Raw genomic sequence first — 27752 nt, forward strand, 5'->3', positions numbered from 1 at the left:
TGCTTCAAATATACCCACACCATGGATATATGCACTTCCTCGCAAAATTGGCTATTCCACGAAAGAAACCCTAGACCACTCTTCTACCCAAGCCAAGTTGTTTATGGTTTGGGTTGTAAAGTTGATCTAGATTTGTATGCCAATTCGCACAAAACCTGGCCTTCCTTGTTGTGGCTTCTTCTAGTGTCATCACATCTTCCCTAGACTCTATTTGGGTCTCCAAAAAACACTCCATATTGGTAACAATATCATTTTGATTTCTATGACCTACAAATGCAGAAAGGGTGTATTCATAAAACAAAGTTCTACATACATTTGGTTGTATTTATAGAAAGAACATGCACACACACAAAGAGATATTCCCTTTACTAGCTTACTGTAAAGTTACCTAGCACACGCAAGTGGCTTGCTTATTGGTCTCAGATATATGTAAAAGGATAATTTTTCGACGAGCAGTTAGGATACCATCATCACATGTCACGTAACTTTTTGTCCAATACATTAGCATTCTATAGAAAAGAGTTTTTCCCTAGAAAAGAGAGATTGGCAACCATCTCTTAGCTCTGGGGGAAGGACTTATACGATATAAGAAAATTTTTAATGTTCTCATGGTGAGGCGTGGAGTGGGGATGGCAACGAGGTGAGTCGCGCGAGAGACGACCAAGCCAAAGCTTTCTGACAGGTCGACTTGCTCTTGGCCGGGCGGCAACTCCCAATGGAAGGTGTGAATGAGGCGAGCGAGGGCAAACTCGACGATGCTCTCACCGAGAGTCAGGCCAGGGCAGATCCTGCGGCCGGCCCCGAAGGGCAGGAACTGGAAATGCTGGCCTCGAAAGTCCAATGCACTGCCCTGATCGCCGGACAGGAGGAAGCGCTTAGGAAGGAATTGTGCCGGGCGGTCCCACAGCTTGGGGTCCCGGGCCATGGCCCATGCATGCACCATGACGCGAGTGCCCTTGGGGAGGTGGTAGCCGCCCACCACGCAAGCCTGACTGGACATGCGGGGCGTCAGGAACGGCCCTGGCATGTGCAGGCGCAACGTCTCCTTCACTACACACCTCAGATACCCCAGCCTTGCCACGTCCTCTTCCTCCACCATCCTCTCCCTGCCCACCGCCTCGTCCGCCAGCTTCTGTAGCTTCGCCAGCTCCTCTGGGTTGGCCATGAGCTCCGCCATTGCCCAATCCAATGTCGAACTTGCTGAATCAATCGCTCCCACAAGAAGCTCCTGGGAAAGCACGGGCTAAGGAGAATTGGAAGAACCACGAGTCTATTAGAAAGCATCCTGCAGTCTCCAATATATCGATGGCGACATATAGAAATTTGTGAAACCACGATCAGTACCTGGAGTAGCTGCTTCACCCTGTTCTTGTTGTCCGGGAAGCCAGCCAAGAGCACACGTAGGAAGCTGCCAGCTGCCGCCTCTTCCCTGCACGCATCCACACCATAGATTCTATCTTGGCCCTGATCTAGCTCGTATTGCTTGATCAACTCCTCCAGCAGCGCATCGACCTTCGCGCGGTGTTCATCGCGAGGGATCGCTTGGCTTTGAGGTCCAGGAATCCGAGGGCGGGTATCAAGTCACAAGGAACTTTAGACACCTATCCATATAGAAAAAAAAGAGAAATTTTCTAGATACTTATCAAAGTATCTAGAAAAAGTCTCAACTAGTAAAAGTGAAACACTTTACAAGTTAGTGATATAGTAAAATATTTATGTCTAGGAATTTTAAAATTCTCTAGTTATCTATGTAATGAAATTTTACTATATAAACAGACTAGTTAGAACTAATCATATAGTATTTTTTATATATAAGAAAACTAGTTGCAATCATGTAGATAGTTTTAAGAATTACTAATATGGTAAAAAATATAAATCAAAATATGTTATCTTCATTAATAAAGAGGTCAATTCAAGATACATATATCATCAATACTCAAAGGTTTATTGTGATTTTTTGTGACATGAATTTTCTCTCTATAGAGTAACCAATCCACAAGAGCTTTTCTCATAGATGGCAATGTTTGCTCATTGCGTCATCCTAAAAAAGTAGGATCTCTCTTAATAACACCATATGTAGATTTTAACGATGCATATAGCTCATCAATGGATTGGATGTCTAAATATTTGAGGAGAATGGTTTCTTGGTCTTCCTCTTCAAATGCATTAACAACCTACATTTTAGAAATACAACATAGATTAGTGTGCTACTACATCATAATTTAATTAGCTACTCTATTGTCTTAATATTTAATAACATTGAGTTGCCGATGAAGTTCTTGATGGCAATTCTATATTAGAAGGATCCACACTTTTTGATGGCTCAACATGGTCAAGCGTCTATAGTATAGACAAGAAAATAAAGTTAACAAAATTAAATTATGCCACATTTAGTAAAAAGAAATGCAAAGAAGTACCTCAGATAATTTCTTATTTTTTCCCTTACTCTCCTTTTGTTGTTGCTTGCTTTGCTGCATTTTCTCGCTCATCTTATCACAATAAGTTTGTAATTAGATTTAATTTATTAAATGCATATATTAAAATAAAATATCAAGAGATGGCTAAGTATACCTTTCGTACACGAAGACTTTTCCGTGCTACTTCAACCTCCTCAGGATCTTGGATCATATCTTGTGGAAGAGAGTGTTCACTACCGCATGAACCCTATAATACAAGAAAAGTAAAACTTAAAATGGAATATCTTTTAATTTAAAAGTATATAAAAATTAAGAATATATGTATATATTCCTCATACAGATGGAATTCCTTGTAGTAGCTCCATAAAACTATGATCTGAGTTTAAATAGTCCTGAAACATAGGTTAAGTGTTAGAGACAATCAAATGAAAAAAGACTACAAACCAAGATATACTAACCATTTCATTATTTTTTTGACATTTTTCGAAAGCAAAAATTGAAACAAGAGGCGGACCATCATTGTGAGATTCCAACTAGTACAAGCAAGAAAATTGAAGTCAATATCAAAAACTAAAAACTCTAAATATTAAAATATTTAAATGAGTGAACGATGTACATATATGTGTTACACTATTCTCAGAAAAGATACATTGTTCTTCCACTATAAGTTGTGGATAATACACCTCCTCACTTGTATCCTAAAATTTTAGAGAAAATATAATGAAAGGTAAATATATCTAAGAAACTTAAAGTGAAATGATTATAATAAAGATAAAGATAATAAAAACTATACAATAGAAAAAATAAAACTTGAGATGAAAATTGCAAATCTTACCGGTTTTTGTTGCATATCTACTTGCTCAAAGCTATGATTCTTCTATTAAAAAAACACAGTTGTGCCAATCAGTACCAATTTCTTATGTATATAATCTATGGTGAGAAAATTTTGATAAATAAGTATGCTTACCAAATATATATCTACCAAAGATGATCTTTTCCTCTTGAGTTTCTTTCTGAGATTTTGAGCAACAGAAAGATAGTACAGATATACATCCTCCTTTTTCCAAAGGTAAGTAGCACCAGGAAACTCAAGGGGTAACATTTGATCATAGTTTTGATATATGATCTCTAAAATTCTATGTTTGTCATCTTTATTATTATGAAACTGCAAATCATTGCCAGTCTCATGGCTCTTGACCCAATCATACACTTTTTTGTGATTAGGACAATACCTAACATTTTGCGTATCTCGATAGCATTTTAGTAAAAATGGGTTTCCAAACTCATCTTGGTCTTCTCGACTAATTCTTTTAGGTGGTTTGAAAATCTGGTCATATGTAGGAGTCTTCATTAGAGATACATCCCCTATTTGTATACTCTTGATTTGCTTTTGAGGTGGCAACTGGACTCTTTTACTTTGTATTGAAACTGGTTTGCTCATGCTCATTGTTTGTTCGGAACTATCATTCTTTGATTTTAGTTCCTCAATTGTTTTTTGCAGAGTGATGATAGTTTGCATCATTGAATCTAGAGTTTGTTGATTTGGGGAGGCCATGAGACAAGCTAAAATTAAATCAAGAAACTATGTTAATATTCAACCAATAAAGAATCAATCAATCATATAAAAAGGATACAATATACAACTATACAAACCATGAGACAAGCTAAAATCAAACAAGATACAAGCTAAAATCAAATTTACAACTTTATATGCTAGTATTCCTCAAACAAGAGATTATATCCATACATTAATCTTCTTCAAGCAAGAAATTTTCTCATTTTTTAATAATCACACCTGCACACATACACACATACACAAAAAGGTCCAACTACCTATACATGAGACACAACATGAGCTATATCCACGAGATACCGTCCTAATATACAAACACCCATAGATAAAGCATTATGATATGTCCATTATGACCAATGCTACTAGCACCCATTTGGATCTCCAAGAATGCAACACACACACACACTCTCTCTCTAAAGCAGTCAAGTTACATCACATGATCTCCACACTATTGGAACATCTATAGACTCTCCAATTGATAATGTTACTCTCATTCTCTTTGTAACTTCAAAGTTTGACATTACCATGCAATACAAGTTCCAATACCTCCAAATATCTTCATCAATATCAATTCTCCATGTACTTCTATTATGATCACACTTCAACCATGACAATTTGCACATTTTTTCTTCATAATTTACCTCTCTTATCATTGCATGAATGTACTCCCCATCCATATCATCATGTTTTCTTGCCAACACAATATCATATTTTTCCAACCAAGGAGGTATACAACCAACTGCCCCTATTTGTAATAATCTTGTTCTTTGAATTAGATCTTTTATCTCATATGCAACAAGTCTATTATGTAAAGGTAAAGGAACAAACTTATGCAATAAAGAACTCAATGGTCTTATGCAATCCCATGTAAATGGAAGTCGTTGAGTTTGTAGTACACTCATCCCCATGATTGGATCTATAAGTAAGCCTTCTTCATTTTCTTTTACAGTTATGCATTGCTTGTAATATTCTCCACTAAAAAATGTGTAATACTCTCCATCCCATTGAATGGAAAATTTTTTAGTGAGTCTTGCTTTCCAATTACCTATACTTTCTAACGTACTACAAAAAGTGTTAGTTTTTACCACGACATCATCTGTGATCTTGTATATTTCTCCATTATAAAGAATTCTTCTATATGTGGTAACTAGATGTCCTACTAGTGTATTCTCTTTAAGACCAAGAAATTGTGCAATATATTTTTGTTCTTTTGATGAAAGGGGCCTACGTTATCTTCTCTTTTTTGTGATTAAAATGCATTTTTCATGCATCATTATGTTACGAGGATATTGGGAATCATCTCTTTCAAAAAGTTTCCACATCTCCTTTGCCTTCTCAATTGAAGAAACCTCCACAATGCCATTCTCATGAAATGAATAACAACACGGTGTCTGGTAATCAGTGAAAGCATAACCATCAGGTAAAACAAGATAGGTATGTACTTGGATAAGCATTCTTTCATGTGGCAAAAGCCCATCTACTTCCATTTCTAATAACTTAAATATTGAAGTGAAGAATGTCCTCTTATAATAATCTACATAAGATATTTCGTTAAAGCGATTATTAGTCTTTACCGCTACATATAATGCTACCATTCGCTCAAAGTCACAACACCAATACACATCATGCGATCCATGTCTCAATATGTCATCTAGTAGTTCTCCATTTCCCGCAATGTGTTCTAAGGGAGAAGAAGTAGCACCAAAGGCTTCTTCCTTTCGAACTCTCCAAGCAACAAACCTAGGTCAAAAATTGACTTTGGTATCTCATCAACTATACCTAAAATATATGGTAAGCACCATTGGATGAACTTTTGGTTCTCTTTGGCCTTAAATCTTTCATTGTACTTACTTGGATTATGAGACCATCGTCCATGATGAATAGAGGGTGGAGAGAGCTTATAAGCATTTTCACAACAAAAATCTATCATCTTTTTCTTTTCATTGGACATGGCTCTCATGAGTACTCCTATGTATTTTTGAAATATATTTAGAGATAACACATGCATAGCATCATATATCAAGTCTATTGACAAGTTAAAACCATACAAATCATACAGTTTCCATAGAATAGACTCTCCAGCTAATCCTGCAAGCTTTAGTTTTCCATCCTTTTCAGCTTGTGTGGATGCCCTGTTTGAACTTGATAAGGCATCAATCATTTCACCTATGGACCGTTGGGTTGGAGGATATCTTTCTTGATATCGAATACCATCGTAAAGCTAACGTCCTTGGAATGAGGGATTACTAGTATCGAGAGTAGCTTGGGCTTTGTCTCTACGACAAAAGAATTGCCCACCATCTTTGAGGGATCCTATTTCGCATTTTGCAAGATGATCCCCTGTAACCATCATTAGCATTAATCTAACAACACAAAAGTTTGATTGTCCCATTGGATTTTCAAAAATCTTTTCTACAGGGTAGTTGTATGACACTTGCATACCATTTATGTAAAGGTCTTGTAGCTCACTAATAAGTGGTCTTAAAAAAGTTTGAAATACATCAAGAGTATTACGAATAAATTTAGAGCAACTAAAAGGTATGAATAAAACACGAATAATGCCTAATATGAAACCCTTCCCACCATTAAGGACCTTAATTTCAACCACACCACAGTCCTTTTGAGTGGTACGAGAGGCTTGGAAGCCATCCCAATGTAAAAGAAGTGCCGAGTCCGGAGGATCACCTCTACACATTTTCCTTTTACATTTGTTGAGATGTCTATATTTTTTACAAACAAAATTATACTCTTGCAACTCTTGGTCAAAACCTTGTTCTAGAACTATTGAGAAACAATACCTTGGAAAATTTGTATATACTTTTCCACATGTAGGGTTGTTGCACGCAACAACCATCTCATACTCAGCATCAGGATTCCAAAAATCTTGATACTCACGACACTTTGTTCCATCCCAAAACTCGTTTATGAATTCTGGTTGCATATGGATGTCTTTCCCTAACCATCTTGTTTTATGATGCCGCATGCTTAGGAAATCATGACAAAGTGTCTTGGATCACACTAAAAGCTCTAATTGTTTCTTTAGAGGTAAATAATCAATAGCTAACATTTCTCTCCTTTGCTTATTGCATTTTTTACACTTTTCACAACATTCAATACAATCACGCTTTAGTATTCTTTTTCGCATATTTTGTTTGCAAGAACACAAGACTACATCTTTGGCATAAGAATCTTCTTTACTAGGTGTAAGAAGCTCAATCTCATGATCATTGTTTTTTCTTCCCATGCAAAACCTACAGCGCTCAGGTTGGACCATGCCAAGACCATGATACATAGATTCAAGTTGCTCCCAAGATGTTGGGACTCTCACTCCATCAAGGTTTCCATCCCATGTATCAGGTAGTTGCACTAATAGCTTACTTAAACTTGCTTGCACTCTTCAACTCTTTGAGCCCTAGCCCTTGGATTGCCCATGTCTCCGAACAATAATCGGAGCATCTTCTCTTGTGCACTAATTGATATTTGGTTCTCATCCCAAAGAGCTTGAAGCTCAATTATTTTTTGTATAGTTTGTTGATATAATGATGGCCCAGTAATAGATATGTGACTATCTATAGAAGGATCTATTTGAGGAGACTCAACATGGTTAATTGAGTTGTTGTCATGACTAAAGGAGGGACTTATAGAAGTATTGATAGTTTGATCATTGCCTTGTTCATGTTGTCTTTCATTAGAAGGAGTAAGACTAATTTGCATACTTAGCGCATCTTATTTGGCCTTCAACTCCTGGTGCCTAATAAAAGTTTGTGGACCAACACTCCTCCCACCATTAAAATATGCAAGGCAATCACACCACCTATGTCGTCTATTTAATTCACCTATGTTAGTTTCACCATGCATTAGAGATGATTCTTCGTACCTTCGGTTCTCAAGAAGATCTCCTTGCACATTTAAGTCCCTTGGTTCACTAGGATGTGATCTTTCTAGAGAAGAATGTGTAATCCCAAGCATGTCATTTTTAGCGTGTCTAAAATAAGTACTACGATTCACTAATTTCCAACCTTCAGTACTATGTGCACACTTATAGTTACATGTGCATTTTCTTAATGTGCTTGTAGAAGAAGACATCCCTTACTTGAGTATCTTCAATCTTCAGTCCAAGGTTGATGAAATTATGAGCTCCACAATTAAAACTCCAAGACTGCAAAAAAACGGCTCATAACATAGTTTACGTTAATAACATATTTTAGTTGCGTAGTTAATATTATAGTCTATACTAGTTACATTTAAAACCATACTTTGTAGTTGATATCATAGTCTATACGAGTTTGTTATTCTCAAACACTTCCTTAAAAACAATTAAAAAACATTTGTTTATGCGACTAAAGCAATGTTGACATCTACATATTTGCCTCAAATGGAATCTCTCGACTCTACTTCCTCTATTTTGTTGTCGATCCATGTCTATAGAATTTTGTGCGGAAGAATGTAGACCAAGGGCAGCAACATTGATTTAGGCAGCTTTTAGAGGCCACTTGGTATGTTCAATTGCCATCTATTAATTGATCAACACTCATGAACAAGATCAATTGCAAGGTATCCACTTACTTCAAGCATCAAGCTTGAATTATTCACATAATTTAGTCTGGGATTTCCCTTCAATGCTATTTCAGAAAAGGAATATGAAGCAGATTGAGACTGAAGTCATCATGTCAAGCACAAAAGAGAGATTGTATGAGTTTCCAAATCGAAGGATTGAGTTGTGAAGGCTATCTAATATTTATAAGCACTGTGCTATGTTAAAGTTCGAGTATTACCTTAATTAAAACAATCTAATACATCACCTATTTCACAGGAAAGGCAAGCCATGCGTGCTCTGAAGGCACTGGTAAAGCTTCAGGTAGTTGTTAGGGGTCATCTCGTTAGAAGGCAAGCGAGGATTTCCCTCAAGTGCATGCAAGCCCTTGTCGGGCTACAAACAAGGGTAAGAGCAAGACAAGTAAAGACCATTTTGGAGAAAGAGACCACGAAATAGGAAGCTGACCACTTTCAGCGTCTCAGATTGTTGGACACAGCATCCGATCCCACAACAGCTCTATGAGAAGTGTAAGTTTATATAGAGCTTTAACTTTCACCTAGTATGATCATTACATCTTCCTTTGCCTTAGCAGTGATCCAGGATGCTACAATTGGTGCATGATAACCCCCCTTGAATGTACTTTATTCCATATCATAATGCATTTTAATTCAAGGTGTTAATGCAGTCAGATGATATGCGAGACTAGGACAACACTCTCTTCTCCAAAGATGAGATTGAAGCAAGGGCTCTCAAGAAGCAACATGCAGCAGCCATGCGCAGAGAGCGATGGCATATGCAGAGACTCGTTAGGTACTTTCTTCAAAATTGCCTCGGACATGCAATCATTAAAGCATCTGGTAGGAGCTAAAGCATGCAAGGTATGAGGCTACTGTTGGTGGCCGTTTCCATTCTCATAATTCTGCTCCAATTCTGTGATGTGGCCTCTGCAAAGACTTGCTACTTCAATTTCATAGTAAGCCTAATTAACGATTATGTTTTCCATTCTCGTGATTCTGCTCCAATTCTGTGATATGGCCTCTGCAAAGACTCGCTATGTATGAACTTTTTGATTCTCGTGATTCTGCTCCAATTCTTTTTTGTGTAGGAGGAGGTCAAGGACCAGCCAGGTACGAACTCATCATTTTTTTGAGTATTACACCTTGAATTTCCCATCTGTATGTGAGATTGGTGTTTCCCCTCTTAAGCAGCAAGCTTGTGTTTTTGGAATGCAATTTAGAAAACTTGAGAAATGTTAAAGGTTTTTGAGTTGGTTGTATTTGTGGAGAACTAGTGGGGTGTGTAACTTGTCTGAGACTCTAATTTGTAAAACTGAATCAGCTCTAGTTGTATCATCTCTCTTTTCATGTCGTTTGTGAGAACTGTGATTGGTGTTTAGCAATGCATAAGACTTAGGTTGAGGTTATGTCACCTTAGGTACTAAAAATTTGAGCCTGGGTGAACTGTGGCAAGTGAGAAAGGCAAAATAAGCAAGGTGTTGCTAGTGGATAGTTTCTAGCTATTTGTAGGAGTTTAAAGCTGATACAAGTTGTAACAAGGTGGTTTGGACTAGGCATAGCTGTGTGTTTTGTAGACAATGCTAAGACTGTGCTGGATGCTCGATTGCCTAAGAAATGTAGCTGCTATATGAATGAAATCTGTTGATACAACCTTGACAGTACATGTTGCAGGTGACATGTTTCCTAACCATGCTAGAGGTCTATATGAATGAAATCTATTGATACAACCTTGATAGTACATGCTGCAGGTGACATGTTTACTAACCTTGACAGTACACACATGAAACAAGAAGGGACAAGACTCAAGCGTAGCCTTGAGAAATTTTTAATCACCTCTACTGGCCATTCTTTACCCACATGTCACTATTACTATCACTGTAGCTAGTTTTTCAAATAAGAATCAGGCTTAGAGTTGGCCACATGTTAAGAGTGCAAATCCCTTCACAACCCTTCTTAATAGCTCTAAACTATTCAGTTAATCTCTGAATGTTGAGCTATGGGAAGAGCTGGCTATGTTCTCCAAAAGTTCAAAGCTACAACTAATCTTACATATGGTCACAATTGCTTTCTGGTTCATCTATAGAGTGTTCATGTGTAATTAACGGTTCCCTCGGTTTTTGCTTATTTAATACTAACAGGTGAATGGTGGAATGCTAATGTGGAGGATATTATCACTCAGGCTTTAGCCTAGGGTGGGGCTTACAATATCTCAAATGCCATCACAATCAATGGCCAACCTAGTGATTTGTACAATTGTTCATCCTCTAGTTAGCCCTAAACATCCATGTCTTATTAGGCTTCATGAACAATAATTCTTGAGCTCAGATTAGAATGTGTAAGCCAAAATGGTCACTACAGCATGATGTGGAATTCCAGTCTAGATGCTTGACAGGCGGTTCTCCTACTTCAAAAGAGCCTCATTCGAGTTTGTAACAGAATTCGTGCAAATCTGCGCCATCTGGGACTTTATGTGTAACTATTTAGCAGGACTTTCTTTTTAACTTGACCGAGTACAAAGTACCTTATGTCCACCATGGGCTTTCATAGCATGAGGCCAAACTTGTTTTATTGACCTTCTGCAAACTGTTCAGCCCTCTCGCTTATTCTGGAAGCATTATAGTATAGGAAGTCCTTTTACAGCAGTGGACAATATGATTCCGTAATGGAGAGTTTTCTGTGATTCATAATCATTATACACCCCAATACCTTTCAAAGTTTTGATATAACTGTAGCTACTTCCCTTCAAAGGACACAAGTAGCATCGAGGACTACGTATGTGAACAATTTCTTCACAAGCCTGAAGGGGAGAAACTACTCAGAGGGCTACTATTACTATGACATCCCAAAAAATGTCTGTAAGCCAGTGTCTGTACAAGCACAAGAAAGAAGTACTAGTGCAGGAGACCCTCGTAGCAGAAGTAATTACTGAGACCTAACAGGCCTGATAAGCCATAGCAAAAACGTACTAATGCATGAAAGAATCTTATCAGACATTGCAAAAATATTGTACCTGAACTGGAGCTTAGTGATGGTGACTGATGCTGCAATATATGACGTCTTTTCTTTCTCTATCATGAAATCTGTGCACCTCCACTCAACTCACAGAGTACGGCCTGCTATGTTGTTGAATGAAAAAAGGGAAAAAGAAGAGAAGGCGGGAGTTCCAAAACGTTAGAGGGAAAATATATTAAGGTTAGTGTTTCAATGGTAGGATGATAACTTTTTTAAAATTTTTTGAGTTTATCAATATTTATTTCTCTATTTCCTTTTTTAAGAATTCTATCTGAACACAATATTAGGGAGTTTTGGAATCTCCCAATTCCGTTTTTTTGAATACTAAAAAGGTGGCACACTGAAAACATACCATAAGTTTCTAAAAACCATATGATGTGACCTATCATTGGAAAGCACTTTCAAAATGGAATCTATTGAGCTATAGAGCACTCGATTTGGAGTTATATTGTTCAAGTTATGACAAATCCAAAGATTTGACCACATGTCCCAAACTTATGGGAAATTCCCATATTCCCCAATATGGTGTTTCTGCTTCCTCGGAATCTTTTTGTTTCAACAAGGGAAAAAAGAAGAAAAAAAGACCAACACTTTTAATGCTGTCCAGAAGGCTTATGAGGTGTTGGTTGATCGTGAGAAGAGGCAGATTTTCTAGACTCGACAAATGAGTTTGATGATGGAGTTCGTGGATGTTTCTATAAGTTATAGGCATTTTTTCATTAGGAATGCACGATGGTCAAAGGAATAATACAGTTCAGAGAAGCACGATATTACCTCAAACTTCAACATCTCTAGACGTGAAGCCACAGGTCAGTTCACAGGTGCAGAGAGACTCATCTGAGTAATCACTTTCGAATAATTTTGCCTCCATAAATGCTTTCTTTGTAGCCCTGTACTCTTCCACACTGAGTGAAAGCAACCAATTTTAGGCTCATCAAGAACATATGACTCCAATACAGCCATAAGACAGGCCATACTTTCGAATGAGCAAAGCAAAAATTAAGAAAGTAATGTACTTGTAAGTATCTGATTGTTGATTGGCAGAAATATGAGGGATCATATATCACTTCCAGCATTAGAGTTGCACGCTTTTGTTTTCATCGAAGAGCAACATTCCCCTGTAATTAGCATGGAGTAGAGTATGGGTAGTTGCACCCACTCTTGATTCTAAGGAAGGGCCTATGGTCTTTATCAATATCAAATGACTAAAACCAGGGAATAGACAGCTGCAACATCTTCTTCATTCCAAGGAAGGGCTCGTGGTCTTTATCATTATTAAATGACTAAAATTAGGGAACATGAGACATAGAATGCATCAGGAAAGTATAGATGTTTCCATCTAACTAGCTTAGAGGAGTGTTCAAAGAATTTATGTAAATGATCAACTGACAAGAATACAAAGAGGAATAAGAGAAAACGGATATACGAAATCAAAGTTGATTTAATCATAGTTTGGTAATGAATGGAACATGAAGAAGACCTGAAAGTACCACGTGAGGGGCAGTCCGCGCATTCTGATTGTGGAACTAAGGTAATTTGTTTAATGCACCTGCATGGGGAGGGCAACATTAACACCCTGGATGGGATGGTGAGGGGTTGCCTTCTGATCTCAGACAGGTATGAAATGTGATTCAAGAGATGACCGAATGCCACAAAACGGAACAACAAAACCTACAGGGCCATCAATAGATCCAATCCAGATCACAGAGACGATTGGCACCATGGAAGGATCATTAAACGGCAAGTGGATGATCACACCCAAATGAGAGTAAGTCACCTCTGACGCTCTCTCCTGTAAATGTTGTAAGCAAGGGGGCCTGCAGCACAGTCATCTCCCTGCTCTGCATGTTCCTCATGCACTGTGTCAACGACATAAAACTTGAAAAGGGGGATACAAAGACATTAATGCACTTCTTCCAGGGCATGATGCCATCCCTCTCCACAAGGGCAGTCATTGCAGCTCTCACTTCTCATGATTTCGGTCTACTAGGGAGAGGGGATTGAAGTTGCCTATAGGAGATTCAAGAACTACTCATCCAAATACCTGTGTCAATCGATCATGCTGAGCACACAGGAGCTCCGAATAATACTTGATGTGGTCAAGAAGTGTGCCCACTAGCCTCTCAGCACACAGTTATTGAAATTTCATGCAAAGCATGGATCGAATCACAAGTCCTAGCCCCTAATCCCCGAGGGGTGAGGATCTGCAAGTCCTTTGAGGATATGATGTTGATCTGCATGTATCTAGGAAGGGGCATCTTCAGATCCACCATCTTCGACTAGAAGGCACGTTGCAAAAAGAGCTTGACAACTCTGCCCAGCTTCAATACTGTAGTAGCTTATGATACAAACAGATCAACCTCTGCATGATGCATATCATGATGATCAATCCAGAGAACTTTTGCCCAAATGTTGTATCATGAAGGAGTGTTGGGATGCAGCAAGGGGCTCCTCTTCAGCTCTCTACATTTATTGTCTTTGGATTCCATTAATAGGCTACGGTAGTACTTACTGGATTGTAGAAAATAGGCTACGATAGTACTTACTGGATTGCAGAAAATATGTAACCACAAAATCTCGATTGGCTACAATAGTACTTACTAGGAACCACAATATCTAGGAATAGGCTATGGTAGTACTTACTGGATTGCAGAAAATATATAACCACAAAATCTTGATTGGATGGTCTTAGTCTCTGGTGGAGATCGAGATGCAGAAGGGCCATCTCCAACATGACATCATGGATAATTACAAGCTTGAAATCCACTACACAAGTTGCATCATTGATGATTGTTGCATCATGATATGTTCTGATCTCATCTTGTGAACAAACCTATAGCTTCACTCAGAGACAGCAAACCATGATGAAGTAGATTTTGAGTTCTCAAAGAATGTATCTAGCTAGCCCTACATCCTCCAAACAAATCTTATCTCTAGTCACAATGTACCACTTGTTTTTGGACCTCAGAGTTCAACCATATCCATGTACCCTGTTGAAGTATATTCCCTGCCATAACCAAGAAATACGAATTAGGAGAATCATCACTTAGTTATGAATCCATTATGATATCAGACAGAAGTGTCTATCATTATGTAGCTGGCTTTCTTCACTTTATGCAAGTTGGTCCTCATGTATTATGATACATATCTCTGAGTCCCCTTTTCTCCAAGCATTGCTTTTTGCACATAGGACTAAACCAATATGTCCTCTACTTTCTTAAAATTGGTGTCTACTAATAACACCTCTCTCTCACATTCTACGGAGCTGACATTTGCACCCTGGATAAAGGACAATAACCAAGAGTTTTCAAGGTCATCTCCAATAGTAGAAAACCCACGTAGGGAGATGACGACGTAGTCCTAGTTGGATGCAACACAATTGTACCAAGCTCATATATTACACCATCATTTATTACCATGCCAGAGATAATTCAGAAGTAGCCAGCTTCTATAGTTCTATTGCCATGCCAGAGTTAATTCAACATCTACATTCTAGATCATCTATCTCTAGTATGTTTTATAGCAACAACATAGTAGAAGAAGGAATACCTATTTAGATTTGAAACTCTTGAACATCTACATTCTGGATCATCTATCTCTAGTAGATTACTATCCAAAGAGACTCCACCAATACATGGACAATACATTCTAATCCCAAGCATGAGAATCTGCATCCACAAATGCACAAAGGTAGAGATTCAGTTGAAAAAGTGGGCAGGTAGGTTGGTCTAACTTGGGGTCAATTATGAGGAGGTAGTCATGCTTTTCTACCCAACTACCCAAAGTTTTTATTTGCCTTCCATGGAGAGGACTATCACCAATACCCTCAACCCCTTCTACACCACAAGAGAAATATCCAAGCAGGCCTCACCCTCTACAAGTAGGCTCATCATCACCAAATCTGCCTACATTGAAGTGTTCATATGTGTTGCTACATGCGATTCTTATAATTCATTTAGCTTTGATGATCATTGGTGGACTAATACAAACATGAAGTCAATTCACATTAGTATACTAACAAATGATAAGACTCATCTAGCTAACGATAATTTATCCTGTGTATGATTTACCTTGCAAAATTTAGCTCCAAATCCTCTAGTCTCTCCTTGTTCATCCTCGTATTGGTGAGCATTGGTCTTCATGATTTTGAGGGAGAGCAAGACCTTGGCAATTGGGAATGTTGTCAAAGGCATTGTTGCTAAATTTTTGGAGGCGTATTCCTTGGTGGGGGGTTATTGTTGCGATCGGGAAGCCTTCAAGAAAAAGATAATGCTACTACAAAGGCCCCCCCAAACAGACAACAGATGACTGCTCTTCAAGACAGACGACGGGCAGAAGATGAGGGACAACTACCCTTCAAAAGGCCCCCCCAAATAGACAACAGATGAGTGCCCTTCAAGACAGACAATGGGCAAAAGACGATGGACGAATACCCTTCAAAAGGGTGTTACCATTAGCAAAATTGTTTTAAGGGAGGATGTTGCTACAAAGGCCTCCCCAGATAGACAACCGATGACTACCCTTCAAGACAGACAACAGACAGAAGATGAAGGACGGCTACCCTTCAAAAGGGTGTTACCATTAGCGAATTTGTTTTAAGGGATTTGTAAGATATTTTGGCCCATGTAGTTTCATTTGTTTCTAATGTTTGGTGATCCTATGGGAACCCTTTGGAAATGAGCCCATGATGGGCTTCCTTCTCCATACTCATGATCACAGCATGTGCCATGGCATGGATGTTGAGTATGATACATGAGCATATTTTTCCTAACTTTCATGGTAGATTAAAAAAATTGATAGATAAATATTGTAGAGATCCGTATCAAAAATGCAATTTGAAGCGTTTTCAACTAAAGTATTTAAGATTTCTAATCTTGAATTTCTACTTTTGAGTATAGAGAACATCTTTTTGTCTAACCCCTCCAAGGATTATAATACAATTTGATGTGAGTTTTTGAGAATAGTGATTTATGCTAAGTGCAATTATTTTGAATTTATCACATAACATTTCTCTTGACCATTTTGGAGACAATCATTTCCAACATTAACGTTGCAAATAAAACATCTACTCACAAAATTGAATGATGATTGTGTGCATTATAGATGGGGTTGTTGATACATGGAAGAGCTCTTATGACTTTAATTTCTTGTAAATCATGGCTCATGGATTATATTGATTTAGTTTTAGTTCTTTTACTATGATATGATGATATAGATATTTGATATATTCTATCCTCATTTACTACTCTTGTAAATATGGCCATTCTAAACCCATTCTTCAATGATAGAAGGATTAGAATTTGTAAGAAAATAGTAGTAAAGTTCAATTATGCATAGGGCCATATTGAATCTAAACATTAATGCCTTTCAAGGACAATCAAGAGAGAAGGTATGTTGGGTGCATTACGCATGCAACTAGTTATAAATTATTACACCCTAAACACATGAAAGCATTGCTATGTCTAGTTGGCAATGTCTCCAATGAAAATGAATGTCATAGAGAAATATATAGAAATGTGTTTGCATCCATGAATAGATCAAGGCTTTGGGAATATTTTAAAGGAAGAATTTTGGAAGAGTGTACCATCTTCATAGGGGACTAGAACGAAATGCCAACTGAGGTTGACCACTTCCATGGAAACAGTATCACGATTGTATGTGAGAAAGAAAAATGGCGTGACTTGAAGAGGATGTATGATTTGCTAGATGTTTCCTCCATGATTATGAACGAAGATGCTTACATCTTCACTTGGCACAACAAGCATAAAGACTAGTCTTGGCAAGCTGTAAGATATGGAGCTTGAACTATCATGAATTGGAGCTTGAACTAAGGATAGTTGTGTCATGAGCCCCTTCATGTGAGAAATGAACTTACCTAGGTCTTCTCCTTGCTTTTACCCCAGACTAAAAATTTTGATCTTAAGGAAAATTTTAGAGTTATTCTCTCTAGCACCATAAAGCTTGAAAAGCTTTATGGTGCTACATAGGGTTCATATGCCTATGTCTCAACATTTAGTTCCACAGGTCCTTGGATATTATATATAAAGATAGACATCATAGATATTGTCTATCATAGATATAACGAGCTATTATGTCCCTAACCAAACATGAGTGACTTAAGGTAATGTCCTTGGTCACATGATTGGTTGCTACTTGCAAAATATTGCAAGTAAATTGCATGTGCTATAGAATATGAAGGACAACTACTAAGATGGGCTATGGGTATAGGTACCAATGCATTTTATATAACCATTTTTCAATCTATTTCCCATTTTTATTTCTTTCTAAGACACACTTCCATGTGCAATCTTACCATGTCATTGGCACTTTATGTTCATTCCAAACTACTTGGGACTGGGGGAAATCCCAAAACAGGTGCTTGGTACATTCCTTGTTATTTCTACGTGATACACACCACGAGGGTACCTTAACAATCTTGGAGATCCTAGCTCTAATAGGTAGCCTGTGTTGATTGTCACTTGCCACTATATCAGTGCATTTGATTTGTTTGACTTCATAGCCCACCGTGCCTTTTGAGCTCTCTTTCTCCATGTTGATGGTCTAGTGTGCAAGAATTCCTTCCTCCATTCTACCTAGGTCTTCATAGCCAATTTGGTGGATGCGGGCCTTTAATATCTTATTCTTTCTTGCACACCCAAAGTGGGCTGCCCATGGGGGATGTTATAAGCTTAGTTAGGTGCACCAGTTTGGGGGCTGGTGAAGTTGGCCATTGGGCTTTGTGTCCAGATGTGACCTTACAGAGCCAATGACTTTCTCTCTCTCTAAGGCCAATCGATGAGCAATTGATCACATGTAGTTCTTTCTAGGTCCCTCCATTCCTAAGATTTATTGTTTCTACCTACTTCACAATGTTGTGCTGATTGGAAGGAGAGCCCATATATATTGTGTTCCATGTAAGGATTGACTAACACTAATCTTGGATGCCGATAGAGTTGCAAACTCCTTATAGATAGCGAGTAAATCAATCCATGATTTCTTAGCTTCCAATATGCTAGCATTGTCATTAGTGAAAAATTGCACCATGAATTGCTATTTGTTAGACATGGGTAGGCCCTAGATAGCAGCATCAGCCATGCCTTATCATTTCTTTTAAGTGAAGGGTCGATGATGAGGGCAAATAGTAGAGGGGCCAATGGCATCCTTGTCATATCAACCTCTTGAGGGGCAGAGGGTGGGGGGGGGGGGAGCCAAATCATTAACCATCATAGAGGCCAAGGCATTGGAGAAAAATGTTGAGACCATCTTAATGAAAATTGGTCTAAATCCAAAGGCATCAAGCATAGCAATGATAAATCTCTAGTTGAATCTATCATAAGCTTTATTGAGGTCCGTATTGACCAAGACAAAGTTGATTTGGTAAATCAGAGCCTCATCTATAGCAAGCACAAGGTTCATAACCACATTCTGTACATAGCACCCATGGATGAAACCATATTTTCTCTGGTAGACCACTTTGGACAACAATATCCTGATTCTCATAGCCAAATTTTTGGCTAGAACCTTGTATGAAAAGGGGAGCATTCTTAACAGGCCTCCAATGAGTTGGCTTGCTTCTCTCAATGGACTTGGGCACCAAATTAATGAGTCCTCTATTTAAAAACTTAGAGAGGTATCCTAAGATATTGACTCCAGAATATTGATCCTACTTGTGGCTCAACCACATGGTAACAAAGTAAAAAATACAAAACCTAAAGAGTTGGCCCATAGTACCATATTGATCTCATCCTTGGAGAAGGGATTTTTGAGCATTAGAGCTTCATGTATAGAAATCCATTTAACAAAGTCTCTGAAGAAGGCCTCAACCCTAGCTTCATAGTCATGTGTCTTTGGGGGAACAGTTCGAGCAATCGAGGAGAGGTGGAAACTAAACACCCAAGCAATCCCTTGATCATGAAAAATCATATTACCCATCTCATCTTCTGCACAAACAATGGTTTCTATCTTGTGTTTAGATCTAAGTGTACCTAGAGATCAAGAAGTGGGAGCATCACCCATGATGTCCCACATACCTTTGAGTTGGACCTTAGCAAAAGAGACCTTCCTTTCATCTTCCTTTCGGAAAAACTCCTCAATTCCAACTTCATTACATGATCTCCAAGAGTAAGGCCAAGAGCACTAATAGCAACTTCTCATGCCTTAGCAACAAGGGGGCAATTCCTTTTTCTACAAGAAACCATCTTGGTGCCATGTCTCTTTGAGGCCTTAACAATGCTCTTTCAGCATTTGATCCATCTGAACATAGGAGATCGCATGTTGTCCTTGAATCCTTCCCACATGCGACATAAGGATTGAACAAATTTTTTATCATCCAAAAAAGAAGTGTTGAGTCTAAATGGGGAGGGACCATTAGATGAGGATCACCCTAATGGAGACCAACAAGGGGATATGGTTGGACGCCATCTCTAAGAGGATGGAAAGGACCCGAAGACCATTGGAGATCCACCATGCATGCATATTAGCATAGCACCTATACAAGCGGGTAGTGCACCATGTGGTTCCTTGGTGTCTATTGTGCCAAGTAAACACATCTTCCACCTTCTTGTGTTGCACTAGGGTTGAGCATAAGGTTTAAGGTGGTCCCAACTATCCTTGTGACACAATATATATCATGTGTATGTGCGACTTTAATAAATAAGTGTATATACAAATGCATGATTATCTAGACATTAGATATATAAACCATGCATGAGACTATGAATAAATATCTGGGATATGAAAACTTTACATTGGCAAGTTTACACCTTGATAAATTTTCAAGTTTCCTATGTTACCATAATAGAATCTTCGCAATACTACATCACATTAAAAGTTCTACACATCACGCAATTAGTACATAAAACTATGTTTGGTGTAAACAATAGCTATATGAAATGGTCTTTCTATCACTACCTACACATGAAAAGTGTCTTTGAAATGCAAAGCATGCAAGAGGAGATTGAGATGCAAGTTACATTAATAGTTGTCCAAGACTTAGTAACATAGGTTCAGGTCCAACACATTAGCATAATATGGTCTTAAGAAGTGTTACTTAGCTTATTATGATAATGACTATTTTCTATGACTTATAAGTTATAAGATTTATTTGCTAAGTAAACACTTATTTTACTAGTTATAGATGCCATTATATTTATCCAATAAAATTAAAATCCTAGTTTAAATACAAAACTCCCTACATGGTAACTAGAAAACTACATGCATTTGCTAGATACTAGTCTATTTACTAGTTCTAGCTTCATTTTTATATAGTAAAACTAAAAAACTAGTTGAGATCTTAAAATTCCCTACTTGCTAAGTAGAAAATTTTATACATTTACTAGATGTGAATCGTTTTACTATCTAGTTTAGTGTCTAAAGTTCCTTGTAAGTCGCCAATCACGTTCGACTTGAAGAAAAGAGTGCTCTTATGCATAACCTCCTTGAGCCGTTGGATGTGTGAGATGTCGTCCTGGCGCTTGCCGACGGCGATTGGGCAGAAGAGGTTCTCGAGGTGCAGGGAGTCGATGTGAGAGGTGAGGTCGAGGCAGGTACTGCCGGCGGAGGATTGGATCTTGGAGATAGCGTGGTTTATCTCCTGGTCTAAGATGGGCTGGAAGGAGAGGAGGCGCTTGGGGTTGAAGAGGTGGAGGGTGGCAAAGCGCCGGAGGTCCTGCCAGGCGGGGCCGAGGTCAGCCATGGCGAGGGTGTTGCCGGTGCCGAACTGCAGGCAACGCGAGGCCTCCATGGGCGGCCGGTTCGCGAACACCTTGTCCTGGTGCTCAAGCACCTCCCTGGCCAAGGACGGGCTGCTGATTACCACCGTGTCAGCGTAACCCAGGCGTAGGTGCAGTATCGGTCCATACTTGCTTGCTAGCTGAGCCAGGTTCCGGTGGATGAGCTTCCCGCCGGCCGCTAAATGATACAGGTTTCCTATCACCGGCCATATTGGCCATGGCATGGTCCTCGCGGTAATCCCCTCCATCGCCTGCTATTCTGTAACACAACGTAGCACAATAGCACCACCAGCCCGGCTGTCACCAAACTACTCAGTACTTCCGTTCGCACAACCTCCATGTCGCCGATTCTCATTTTGCTCATCCACGCTTCGGGCTACTGCGAGTATTGACTACCACACCCTCGGTGCTCAGCCTTGGTATGCTTGCGGGTACTACGACAACTTACTAGACCGGAGTAGTTTGTCATTTTGTACGGTACTATTGTACATTTATAGTAAAGTTCTCATGCTGTTAGAATGGGTAATTTAGAGAGGATGAAGCCCTCGCATTTTGTAGATTGTGTTCAATTACATCACACCACTCACCCAACACAAATCACCTCTTAGTTAAGTGTTTTGTACATAACTAGGTTTGTGAATTGGGGAAGGCCCATGGAGTTTTGTCATCTGCAATAAAATTGACTCCTTTGGAAAAGCATACTTGGTCTAAGGCAACAGTTTTAGCAATTTAGAGGAGCATTGGTGTTCACACTAGTGGTGGAAGTGCATGGAAATGTGTTTTAATTCTTTAAAAGAAACTAGTCACAACAATTTATATCCTCTTTTGTTAAATCAAAATTTACCACGTGTGAATTGTAACATCTTCCATTGACCAATTTTTTATTCGAAGGATGTTCGGATAGTAGAAGTTGTGGTATATATGGAAGAAAGCAACCTTCTCTCTTTCAAATGAAATGTATGCACGTTGCATATTCACACACCTCCTATTTTTACTTATGTCTTCTAGCGCGTACCTAGCCTAAGGCACATTAGTTGCTTGAGAGTGTAGAGCCTTGAAGTGTGAGAGACAAAAGGTCTAAAGTATAACATTAATGAAGGTTTGAATCATTTACTTTGTTGTACCTTGATGTCCGTATTCTTCTATTTTGGAGCTCCAATGAAAATGAAGCTAAAGACTACTTCAATCATTATAAGTTTATGATATAGAAGGGCACAAGTTTCAAAACCAATGATGACATAAAACCTCAACATATTTATTACACCGAAGGATACAAAAGGGCATGATCAAGACTACTTCAATCATTATAAGTTGTAATATTTCCACGTACCGCGTACGGTAAATATTAACCTTCCGCATGTCGTGCGAATCTCGCGCAAAGATTGTCACTAGTGCCAGCAGCTAATCTATAGCCACACGCGGGAAATGGAGACACTCCACCTTGCGAAAATAAGGCCGGGGATTCAATCCTACATAGCCGCGGGAAAACTCCCTCTTGGGAGGAGGATAAGTGGATAAAGGTGAAATTATTGCAAATTTTTTTATTATTCTCCCCAGCCGATGTGTGGCTGGGGGAAAGGGATGGGCTAGCATGAGGGAGGTGAGAGAGAGAAGGCCATGCATAGGGACACGTGGGAGGTCCCCTCACCCCCCCTTGGACTATAAGAACCCCCTCTTGGGGGGGGGAGAGGAAAAAAGGGGGACTGTGGGAAGGCTGCCGTGAAGTGAAGGCGACGGTGATGGAGGACCGTGTGAAGGCGTGAGGGGGAGGCTATGGAAGGATAGAAGGCCGTCGCCATGAGGAGGTGCACGCGTGAGAGAGGAGCTGTGGGAGGGAGAGAGCTGGAGGTCGGGTGGAGGAACGCCGTGACGGAAGGGGTGAAGGGAGGAGGCCGGACGTGAAGGAGGGATCGGACGTGAAGGGAGGTGGGCGGGTGTGAGAAGGAGGGGGACAAAACGGCAGAAGGCTGTCGTGGAGGTGGACGGGCCGTGGAGGAGAGGACGCCGTGCAGAGGGAGCCGCCGCCCAGTTCGCCAGTCCGCCAGCCGCCAGCTGCCAGCCGCCATAGCCGCCGGACTGCCCAGGCCGCTGCCGCCTGGACTACGACCCCCCTCCTCCTCCACACGTGGACGCTGCTGTCCATGTTCAGAAGCTAGAAGCTTCTTATTTGGAAGCTTCTAAGGGGCTTCCTAAAGGCCCCTTCCCGTGGAGCCTTCATAAGCCCATTTTTACCCCAGGATTTAATCCCTTTTCCCTTTTTATTCCCACACAGCCCGTATTAGCCGGTGTAAGCCTCTTCTCGCGGATTCCCAACACAAGACCCTTCTCACCGATCACCCATAAGCCTTCTAGGCTCGGATTTAAAGCTCCGTCCCGCTAGATCCTCCAAAAGTCCAATTTTTCCCCTCGGGTTTGGAAGAGGAAGCCGTAAGGCCTTCCTATCAAAGTTTGCATAAGCTCTCTAGACCCAGGGCTTGTAGAGAAGAAGAGGGGTCCGTAAACACCTTTCCACAATATCATTAACCCTCGGGATTTTGGAAGAGTAAAAGAGGAAGACTATAAAGGTCCTTCCCCACCAATCCCCCCAAGGCCGGTCCTTGGATTTTTGAAAGAAGAAGAAGAACTCTAAAGGCCCATTCTTGCAAGGCCCATTTGCAAGAGCCCTTTTCCGCAGACATCATTGTAAGGCCCACATAATCCTTCCTAAAACCGGATTTTCAAGGTGGATTACAGCTCTCAAATCTCCATTGTCAAGGGGATCTCATAAGAACCCTAAGGCCTTCCCAAGGCAAATTCCACAAGTCGGAACTTCGGACAAGGAAGCTATATATCAAAGAGAGTTGCGCATACAAGGGAGGAGGGCCAAGGTCATAAGATTGCAAGCCAAGGCCAAAAGTTGAAATCCACAAAGGCTAACTGGAGATCGAATTCGCGATGGTCTCTAAAAAGATCACAAGGTGCGATGTGGGAGGTTCACCCCGAGCATACGTGGACATTTCCCGGAATTCACAAGTCCAGGTTTGATCTATTTGGATTCCACACAAAAGTATTGAATTATTCACGATAACTTCATGGATTAGGAAGCACTCATGCATGTTCGAATTCAATTAGTCAAGTTAAATGCAATTGGAACATGAATTGGCTATTTGAACATTATTAGAAATAGCTTAAGATATGGAAATCGATCATTGGTACGTTCAATGGAGTTAATGAAAAGAGCATAAGGTGTCTATGCAATTGCAGGACCTTATTAGTAAGCTTCCTTTTGTGCATTCTAAAGTGACGAGCCGAGGACAACTGTTGCCTCATTACAAGGTTGAAGTTATTGAGGTACACCTTTTTACTAGGTATGGAAAGATTAATGGCATGTCACCTTTTTAGATAAATCTTCCTTGTAATGATTCATAAGGAAAAGTTATCACCCATAAGATGTTATTCGAAAAGGAATAGAAGGGCACAAACATGAACTATGGACTTGCAAGTGGCATGTTTATTTGATGTAAGTCCTAGTAGGACCTAGGAAAGTTAGTGTCCAGATTATCAGGCATTTTTACTTTGCCAAGAAAAGGATAGGGTTATTGTGAACCATGTGATGCGTAGAAGCAGTGAATCGCATGTTTACACGTATTGGTGTAGTTGTAACTATTGATCTAGTTTATCACCTTTGGGAAAGGTTCATCCTTGTCGCAAGACAGGTATATTGTTGTCTAAATCACATAAACCACAAGGGATTCATTTGGGCATGGTTCAGTCGATATGATAAGTATCCCAAGTGCTAACTAGGGTTTGGTGCGGCAAGAATTCGACCTAGTTTTACATTTGTTGCCAAACTAGAACCGCAAACCCTAAGATCTTACACACATTCGGAATATCGAGTCAATTGGGTGCTTATGCATGAAATGATCTAGGGTTTTATCCTAAGGATCATTCGTTCTAATGATGAAACTCCGACGGAGTTGCAAATTTCTAGGACCATGGGACAACATAATTAGGAATGGGTTGGAGGATACCCTAAACCCTGCTACTCGGCTAGAGGAATTTCCGTGGCCGGAGGACGCCATTCAACGGGTGGAATGATCCCGTGGAATGATGCGACGCATGTGCAAAAAGGTTGTGACATCGTGTAGACTTGAGATTCGTCCACAAGAGAGTTTTGTCATCTCTCGAAATGAGGTTGGCAAGTTACTGAATGAATTTAACTTACAAGAGGATGAGTAATCATCCTGTTACTCACTTTTCTTGGGGAATAATTGCCAAGGAAAAGGAAAGTTAGGTATTTGTCTTGAAGCAAATGACCAGACAATAAACTAAAGCGACATGGTCGCTGGAACCTACCACAACAAAACCTAAAGTATTGGTAGGGTATAACCCTAAACCCAGAATGATAGGAATCTTGCCAAGTTGCAATTGATTCCGGATCGAATGCGGGTTGCATTCGGAGGAAAGGAGTCACTCCTTAACAGTTTGCCAGCTAAACGACCATTGAAATTGATTGTGTTTGTAACAGTTTAGAAAGGACTGTTTGCATTGTTTGTTCAATGAACTAAAAGATGAGAATATATCTAAATACTTCAGGTTGAAGGCCTGACCTGAAGGGAGTGGCAGCTTCAGTTACCCCCGACTGCCTGCCTGACCCTAACCAAGGGGGTTGTGAACCGCGCCGGGAACGTGGACCGAACCCGCCGTGAGAGGTCTCTCCGTTGAGTTCTGCTTGGAGCAGGAGGACGCTTGGGTGCCAGGGGGGGCTCTGGCTGTAAATCCCTCGCCTTCCGGGTCCTGCACAAGAGACTAACGTGACTCGGGATTGGATCTCGAGGCCCGCATACTAGTCTACGGGCGGAAACTTAGGATAGTAATCACTGAAGGATTACTGGATAGCCTTCGGGCGGATTATGAATGCGCCTACGGGCGGGAACTCCTTGTATTTCAAAGATAAAAGGATATAATGATAATAAAGGAGTTGTTTGACATTGTTTTCTTTATGTCCTGTGATAAGATTACGTGAAGGAACCAGTGCTTAACAGGGCTAATCAAGGAAGCTGTTTGTATATGTCAAACTAATGTGGTAGGTAATTACATAACTAAAACAAACCGAGGAAAGTGCGGAGGATGGACCATGGGTCTGTCCTATGGATGGGTGGTCCCGGTTAGCCGGGAACTTTTCTCAAAGTCTTCGACGAACAGAAGGTTAATCAACATCACCGAAACAAGTAATGAGAACGATGACTTGGAAGTACCGATTACCCGATTCAGGCTGTTTTAGGGGAACGGAATGGGACTATGCCTTTTGGCAGAGAGGTCGAGCCTTGCATCCCTCTCGTTTCCCATTCTCCTTGAACCAAGTGCAGCTTGAATTCGCTTCAGACCGGGCGTTTCTACGTAAAGTAGTTCGATCGGGGCTGACGCTAGTTGTTGCTAGCTAATGACCAAACAGGAAAACCCAAACTCAGGTCGATCCTAAGTGGGAACGGCCAGGATACTTCCGCTACGTGGCAGACTCGGAAAGACCTAGATTGCAAAACCCATAACATTCCATGGGAGTGCCGGGTGGAGTTTTCTAGACATCCTTTCCGATGGACTGCTAAGACGTGTCCTGGATGGTTCTAGGGGACACGTTACAGTTGGTATCAGAGCAAACCAACAAAGGACTTGTTTTTAGGAAATTTTAATAAGAAGAAGTAAAGCAAATGTTGTATCCCAAACATTTCCTTACTTTGATTGCTGTCTTCCAGAATTACGAAGCATGGAACAAGTTCTTAGTGTTCCAAGTCATGTTTATGACCGCGATGCATTCCACGGATTATCGACAGAGGATTGAGATGATGAACATCCTAGACCGCATTTACAATCCATTGCCTGTGTACATGGAACAGAGATGGATGGGTGTTTCAGGGATCTATTACATAACTGCCTATCGACCTGCGTACCTTCAAATTAACTTGAAGAGAATCAAGTGGATGGAGGATTTGAAGATCGTGAAGCTGTTCGTCTTTGTTGAGGCTCACGCAAACACGACCCTACAGGTTGGAGGTCGAAGGGTTAACCAGAATAAGTATGTGTACGGGGAAGTGATTCAAAGAATCCCTGCCGACCGAATCAAGGTTTTGGGACGTCATGAGAAGAATGGATATCAAAGGAAAAGATACCCTAATCTTCCGATGAACTATCGATTCCTGAAAATCGATGACCCCAATCCGTACTACTACTCAGTTCCTGTAGCTGAATGCAATAATATCTTATTCTCCTCGAATTAATGTATTAACTTGTTCCATCGCCCCAAGAAATAATTGTACCTTGGAAGGGCTATGTTGATATGAATGGAATAATTTTTTGTTAAAAAGCATCAACGATTGTCTTGACTATGAATATTGATAAAAGTAATTTGGTCACTTGGCTAAAAGAATACGGGGACGTAGTTCTGAAGAGTTAACAGAACTCCCACTTCAGAGAGAAGTAGATCATGAG

At 40.0% G+C, this 27752-nt stretch overlaps 1 protein-coding gene across 1 annotated transcript; it reads right to left on the reverse strand.

The window, feature by feature from the left end:
- Nucleotides 1–529: 529 nt before the first annotated feature.
- LOC148010900 (cytochrome P450 71AU50-like) lies at nucleotides 530–21535 on the reverse strand. Its single transcript, XM_087671587.1, has 4 exons — nucleotides 20990–21535; nucleotides 13334–13434; nucleotides 1345–1546; nucleotides 530–1228 (listed from the first exon to the last, which is right to left on the reverse strand). Exons 1-4 carry the CDS (start codon nucleotides 21533–21535, stop codon nucleotides 530–532), a joined length of 1548 nt encoding a protein of 515 aa, XP_087527713.1.
- Nucleotides 21536–27752: the final 6217 nt, after the last annotated feature.

This window comes from Lygodium microphyllum, chromosome 29 (genome assembly GCF_053477565.2).
Source record: "Lygodium microphyllum isolate KBCC chromosome 29, Lygodium_microphyllum_v1.1.10, whole genome shotgun sequence".
Classification (NCBI taxonomy): Eukaryota; Viridiplantae; Streptophyta; class Polypodiopsida; order Schizaeales; family Lygodiaceae; genus Lygodium; species Lygodium microphyllum.